This window comes from Anomaloglossus baeobatrachus, chromosome 9, assembly GCF_048569485.1.
Source record: "Anomaloglossus baeobatrachus isolate aAnoBae1 chromosome 9, aAnoBae1.hap1, whole genome shotgun sequence".
Taxonomy (NCBI): Eukaryota; Metazoa; Chordata; class Amphibia; order Anura; family Aromobatidae; genus Anomaloglossus; species Anomaloglossus baeobatrachus.
This window is the reverse complement of record NC_134361.1, coordinates 36,670,538-36,678,037: the sequence shown is the minus strand read 5'-3', so window position 1 is coordinate 36,678,037 and position 7,500 is coordinate 36,670,538. Positions and strand designations below refer to the sequence as shown.

Sequence of the window (7,500 nt, the reverse complement as noted above, 5' to 3'; positions counted from 1 at the left end):
GGTCCTGCGCGGGGCTGCCCTACATACTGCCGGTCAGGGAGCGCGACAATGGTTTTTGTCCCGGGCTGGGCGGAGGCTACCTGCGGGGATGTTTGCTGAGGACGGGACTGAGCTTTGTCCTCGGGTCAGGATGGGGACTTGAGGCCGAGTCTGGCGACCAGAGGGGCAGTCCGGGGAAAGATGGCGGCGCTGAGGACGTTGTGGAGGCTCCGAGCTGCGGCTGGATGGAGGGTAACCGGGGGGACACAGGTAGGGAGACCCTGAGAGCGGCTCCTGGCTCTGGCCTCGTGTGTTCTCATCTTCTTATTGTATTATTTGTGTCATTTACATTAATAAACAATACACTTAATGTTCCATCTGTAACCAGGGGGAGGTCAGCTTAGAAATCAAATGCATCTCTTACCCCTGCAACCAATAATGGCAAATATCTGCTCTGGAGACACCTGACTATTCTGGGCACGTCTGTCTGTATCCCCACAGGAGGAGGCAACTGTTATGTGTCAGTGAGCTCTGAGGAGGACGATGCGCGCCGCTGTGGGGTCCTCCTGCTTTTATATGGATGACCAGCGGTGACTGTGACCAAAGGTCCCCAACGCCTCCAGATTGGGTCCCCAAAGTGCACAGATGATGCACCACCAGGGCTGTGGAGTTGGTAAGCCAAACCTTCGACTCCGACTCCGACTCCTCAAATTCTCTTGCACCGGCTCCGGCTCCGACTCCTACATATATTGCTTAGTTAGGTGAAAAATTTATTGTAGTACATGAATATGTGTATGTGAACATCAGACATTTAATAATTTTTATGATACGATAATCAAGATATTTGGATAGAACATAAAATATATTTATTGGAATACAACTTTAGAACACAAAAAACTGTAATAAATTGTAAATATGTAATACACTATGTAATATACAGTAGATTACATATATATCTTGTGTGTGTATATACACTGTGTGTGTATATATATATATATATATATATATATATATATATATATATATATATATATATATATTACATATTTACAATTTATTAGTTTTTTTTGTGTTCTAAAGTTGTATTCCAATAAATATTTTATGTTCTATCCAAATATCTTGATTATTGTATCATAAAAACAATTAAATGTCTGATGTTCACATTGTACTACAATAAATTTTTCACTTAAATATAAGCATTATACTAAATGTTGTTATTATTTAGTAAAATATTCAGCACATTCTGCATTGCACTCCTGTCCCCAATTTATTATATATTTTAGGAGTCGGAGTCGGTGCATTTTATACCGACTCCGACTCCACCAAAATGAGCTCCGACTCCGACTCCACGACTCCGACTCCACAGCCCTGTGCACCACTGCACTAATATTGATAGAAGCACCGGGTTCTCCCTATCAGACCGGTGGGGTCCGATACCCGGTGCCATACAGATGAGACCGTCTGTGAATTGGGAGAAATCCAGGCACCAGACGTCCTCCTTGTAGTAACTTTATTGGTGCAGACAAATCACAACGTTTTGGCCTCGCAGGGTCGTCATCAAGCCATAGGAGCAGACAGACATGCATCTTTTTCTATGGCCTGATAAAGGCCCTGCGCAGCCGAAACATTGAATGTTCTGCACCGTTAAAGTTCCCAAAAGGAGGACGTCTGGTTCCTGGGCTCCTCTGTATTGATACAGCCTTGTGGAGGGTTGCACCAAGCGTATGCAGACTACTGAGTAGGGCACGGGACTCGGAAGACTCTGAGAATAGGGCAGCCGAGAAATTCAGGGAATCATATGAGTTGGTTATTAGGAAAAAAATAATTAAAATTATGCTTTTTTTTTTTTTTAGACCCCCCCCCCCAAAAGCAAAATAGGTGGGGCAGCTAAGTGGTTAATAACTATAAAAATCCCAGTGGAGGATCCGCAGATGAGTGGAGTGATTCATTATTTTTTTTTTTTTTTTAAATCTCCCTTTTTGGCTAATAATAATAAGTTTTATTTCTATGGCGCCAACATATTCCGCAGCGCTTTACAATTGAGAGGGGACATGTACAGACAATATGAGACAATACAAAATAACAAAACTCAGATACCAGGAGGAGCGAGGGCCCTGCTCGTAAGCTACAGTCTATGAGGAAATAGGGGGGGCACAAAAGGTGAATGGGGGGGGGGGAAAGCTTGTCATATAAGGTCCACCCATCGATTTTAATAGGGTATTCAAAAGCAGCTGCATGAACCCGTCGGTGAGAATTTATACATGTACAGGGGACGAGAACTGGAAGTAAATTTTTTTGAAGGGCAGAAAGGGACTAGATTAGATCAGGGCAGTGAGGTGATAGGCTAGTCTAAAGAAATGCGTTTTTAGGGCCCGCTTAAAGGTGTGCATGTTGGGAATTAATCGGATTTCTCTTGGTAGTGTGTTCCAGAGCATAGGCGCAGCTCGTGAGAAATCTTGAAGACGGGAGTGCGAGGTTCGAATTGTTGAGGATGTTAGTCCTAGGTCATTAGCAGAACGAAGGGCACGGGTGAGGTGATACAGAAATGAGGGAGGAGATGTAGGGTGGTGCAGAACCGTGGAGAGCTTTGTGAGTGAGAGTGATAAGTTTGTTGGACTCTGTAATGGATAGGCAACCAGTGCAATGACTGGCACAGAGCAGAGGCATCAGTGAAGTGGTTGCAGAGGAAAATGATCCTGGCTGCGGCATTCAGGGTGGATTACAATAATCCAGGCGAGAATGAAGGAGAGCGACAGTAAGAGTTTTAATATGAATCCATCAAATTCCCCATAATTTCGGTTTGCTACAATCTGGAAATTTGGGAATTTCTATAATGAAATGAATCAGTTCAGTAATGATTTGACTGTGTTGTTCCCTACATTGTAGACAGCCCACCGGAGCCAGAACGGTTAATCAGTGCGGGGGGGGGGTAAGCCCCCACCATATTCACCACTGATCCTAAAAACAGATCATCGATATCTTGTGACCAGATCCACCCTCTACACATGCCCCTCTGCTCTAGGTGATAATGGAGTCTTGTTTGTCGGCTCCAGCATTGTCTTAGTGCCTGGAAGAGCTGATTTACTGTTACCCAGGGTGCGTTCATTACCTGCAAGACTCGTTACACCAGTGGGGTCTCCACAGGGAAAGCCAGCATCTTCCAAGATCTGCACCCAAATATCCCCTACCTGTCCCCGATTCCTTTGTGACTCCTGTGATAAATCTGTAGGAGTCCGATTCATCGCTTGCGCCTTTCTGTGAAGTCTTTTTTTTTTTTTTGCAGAGGTTGCATTTTTATTTCCTTTTGCAGCGTTTTTGCTTTCAATGGTGAAAAAAAGCTGAAAGACATAACATGCTGCTTCTGTCAAAAACCTCCCCCCCGTGGCCGAAATGGAAAACTGTATGTGTGGCACGGTGGCTCAGTGGTTAGCGCTGCAGTCTTGTGGTGGCTCAGTGGTTGGCACTGCAGTCTTGTGGTGGCTCAGTGGTTGGCACTGCAGTCTTGTGGTGGCTCAGTGGTTGGCACTGCAGTCTTGTGGTGGCTCAGTGGTTGGCACTGCAGTCTTGTGGTGGCTCAGTGGTTGGCACTGCAGTCTTGTGGTGGCTCAGTGGTTGGCACTGCAGCCTTGTGGTGGCTCAGTGGTTGACACTGCAGCCTTGTGGTGGCTCAGTGGTTGACACTGCAGCCTTGTGGTGGCTCAGTGGTTGACACTGCAGCCTTGTGGTGGCTCAGTGGTTGGCACTGCAGCCTTGTGGTGGCTCAGTGGTTGGCACTGCAGCCTTGTGGTGGCTCAGTGGTTGGCACTGCAGCCTTGTGGTGGCTCAGTGGTTGGCACTGCAGCCTTGTGGTGGCTCAGTGGTTGGCACTGCAGCCTTGTGGTGGCTCAGTGGTTGGCACTGCAGCCTTGTGGTGGCTCAGTGGTTGGCACTGCAGCCTTGTGGTGGCTCAGTGGTTGGCACTGCAGCCTTGTGGTGGCTCAGTGGTTGGCACTGCAGCCTTGTGGTGGCTCAGTGGTTGGCACTGCAGCCTTGTGGTGGCTCAGTGGTTGGCACTGCAGCCTTGTGGTGGCTCAGTGGTTGGCACTGCAGCCTTGTGGTGGCTCAGTGGTTGGCACTGCAGCCTTGTGGTGGCTCAGTGGTTGGCACTGCAGTTTTGTGGTGGCTCAGTGGTTGGCACTGCAGTCTTGCAGCGCTGGGGTCCTGGGCTCAAATCCCACCAAGGACACCATCTGTAAGGAGTTTGTATGTTCTCCCCGTGTTTGCGTGGGTTTCCTCCAGGTTCTCCGGTTTCCTCCCACACTCCAAAGACATACAGATAGGGACTCTAGATTGTGAGCCCCGATGGGGACAGTGTTGCCAATGTATGTAAAGCGCCGTGGAATTAATAGCGCTATATAAATGAATAAAATTATTATTATGTGTGCACATGAGATTTCTGAAATTTCCTAACTTTTGCCAGTACTGGAAAAATCGGCTTTTAATTTCAATAGAACTTATAAATGCAACATGTGAATATAGTCCAAGGTGTATGTATAAAAACAGGGGGGGAAAAGTGTCTAATCAGTCATGAATAGGGCTTTTGCCTTGGGCAGACCGTTCTTCCTCCTGGAGGACTCTTTTTTTTTTTTGTTCTTCCTTTTTGCAGACGTTTTCCTAGGAGACATTAGGGTACCGTCACACTTTAGCAACGCTCCAGCGATCCCACCAGCGATCTGACCTGGTCAGGATCGCTGGTGCATCGTTACATGGTCGCTGGTGAGCTGTCAATCAGGCAGATCTCACCAGTGACCAGCCCCCAGCCAGCAGCGACGCATGGAAGCGATGCTGTGCTTGGTAACTAAGGTAAATATCGGGTAACCAAGCACTTGGTTACCCGATATTTACCTTGATTACCAGCGCACACCACTTAGCACTGGCTTCCTGCACTCGTAGCCAGAGTACACATCGGGTTAATAAGCAAACCGCTTTGCTTATTTACCCGATGTGTACTCCGGCTACTTGTGCAGGGAGCAGGGAGCCGGCACTGGCAGCGTGAGAGCTGCGGAGGCTGGTAACGAAGGTAAATATCGGGTAACCACCTTGGTTACCCGATATTTACCTTGGTTACAGCTTACCGCAGGTTGCCAGACGCCGGCTCCTGCTCCCTGCACATTCAGGATTGTTGCTCTCTCGCTGTCACACACAGCGATGTGTGCTTATCAGTGGGAGAGCAACGTCCAAAAAATGAACCAGCACTGTGTGTAACGAGCAGTGATTTCACAGCAGGGGCCAGATCGCTGCTCAGTGTCACACACAGAGAGATCGCTAATGAGGTCACTGGTGCGTCACAAAAACCATGACTCAGCAGCGATCTCGCTATTGATCTCGCTATGTGAGAAGTACCCCTTAAGGTCCAGTCACACTAAGCAACTTACCAGCGATCCCAACAACGATAGGGATCGCTGGTAAGTTGCTAGGAGGTTGCTGGTGAGCTGTCACACTGCGACGCTCCAGCGATCCCACCAGCAACCTGACCTGGCAGGGATCGCTGGAGCGTCGCTACACGAGTTGCTGGTGAGCTCACCAGTAACCAGTGACCAGCCCCCAGTCTCCTAGTTACAGCACACATCAGGTTAATTAACCCGATGTGTGCTGCAGCTAAATGTGCACAGAGCAGGGAGCAGCGCACACTGAGCGCTGGCTCCTTGCTCTCCTAGTTACAGCACACATCGGGTTAATTACCTGATGTGTCCTGCAGCTACATGTGCACAGAGCAGGAGCCAGCACTGACAGTGAGAGCGGTGGAGGCTGGTAACAAAGGTAAATATCGGGTAACCAAGGACAGGGCTTCTTGGTTACCCGATGTTTACATTAGTTACCAGCCTCAGCAGAAGCTGGCTCCCTGCTCACTGCACATTAGTTGTTGCTGTCTCGCTGTCACACACAGCGATCTGTGCTTCACAGCAGGACAGCAACAACTAAAAAATGGCCCAGGACATTCAGCAACAACCAACGACCTCACAGCAGGGGCCAGGTTGTTGCTGGATGTCACACACAGCAACATCGCTAGCAACGTCACAAAAGTTGTTCGTTACCAGCGATGTTGCTAGCGATGTTGCTTAGTGTGACGGGGCCTTTAGTGTCAAGAGACCTTGAGAACAGGACACTTCCTTAAGGGTACTTCTCACATAGCGAGATCGCTGCTGAGTCCCGTTTTTTGTGACGCAGCAGTGACCTCCTCAGCGATCTCGCTGTGTGTGACACTAAGCAGCGACCTGGCCCCTGCGGTGAAATCACTGCTCGTTACACACAGTGCTGGTTCATTTTTTGGTCGTCCGGCTCCCGCAGGGCAGCACGCATGGATGTGTTTGACACTTTACCCAACGACCTCGTTCGCGGCTCACAAAGGCGTGCATCTTCATTGTTTTCCGCGCCCTCTCTGTCCCGATTGGTGATCGGTACTGTGTTCGGATTGGCCGCTTCATCCTCTGTTCTGGCTGGTAGATTGCAGTACATTTCAGAGGGCTGAATTCACTTGTCCCGGACCACGTGTAGCAGCAGATCGTAATACAGTCCATTCTGCATCGGGACTGTAGGATGGACAAGGATGGAGAAGGATGGAAGGGCTTTTATGTCGCCTTCTCTAAAGGCAAGGCCGCGCAGTCACAACGCACTTACGACCACCAATCGGAGCAGAGGGGGTGCGGAAAAGGCAATGTAGATGCACGCCTATGTTACTAATCAAGATTTGAATCGTGCTATGTGACAGGGTCCCAGCGACCGCCGTATCGTTGCTGCGTCGTTAGGAAGATCTGACTGTTTGACAGCTCACTAGCGACCCTGTAGCGACGTACCAGCGATCCTGACCAAGTCGTATCGTGGTCGGAATCTCTGGTACATCATTTACTGTGACAGTAACTTCCATTCTAATCGGTACACTAGTAAAGTCAGTTTGAGCATGGTAGTGCCCGCTCATCACTAGTTACGAGTACCAAGCATGGTAGTGCCCGCTCATCACTAGTTACGAGTACCGAGCATGGTAGTGCCCACTCATCACTAGTTACGAGTACCGAGCATGGTAGTGCCCGCTCATCACTAATTACGAGTACCGAGCATGGTAGTGTCTGCTCATCACTAGTTACGAGTACCGAGCATGGTAGTGCCCGCTCATCACTAGTTACGAGTACCGAGCATGGTAGTGTCTGCTCATCACTAGCTACGAGTACCAAGCATGGTAGTGCCCGCTCATCACTAGCTATGAGTACTGAGCACCCGAGCATGGTAGTGCCCGCTCATCACTAGCTACGAGTACCGAGCATGGTAGTGCCCGCTTATCACTAGTTACGAGTACAGAGCATGGTAGTGCCCGCTCATCACTAGTTACGAGTACCGAGCATGGTAGTGCCCGCTTATCACTAGTTACGAGTACCGAGCATGGTAGTGCCCGCTCATCACTAGCTACGAGTACCGAGCATGGTAGTGCCCGCTCATCACTAGCTACGAGTACCGAGCATGGTAGTGCTCGCTCATCACTAGTTACGA

The 7,500-nt window shown here is 49.0% G+C and overlaps 1 protein-coding gene across 2 annotated transcripts in view; it reads left to right on the top strand.

Annotated features, from left to right (window-relative positions):
* The first annotated feature begins 141 nt into the window (after positions 1-141).
* Positions 142-7,500, top strand: part of BCKDHA (branched chain keto acid dehydrogenase E1 subunit alpha) — a 45,521-nt gene continuing 38,162 nt past the window's right edge. Inside the window, exon 1 of one of the 2 annotated variants that reach the window (XM_075323546.1) lies at positions 142-249. In XM_075323546.1, the coding sequence (XP_075179661.1) occupies positions 181-249 (69 nt within the window). In that variant the 5' untranslated portion in view covers positions 142-180. Of the gene's footprint in view, positions 250-532; positions 653-7,500 lie in introns of those variants that run through there. The other variant, XM_075323547.1, reaches the window with a different exon arrangement.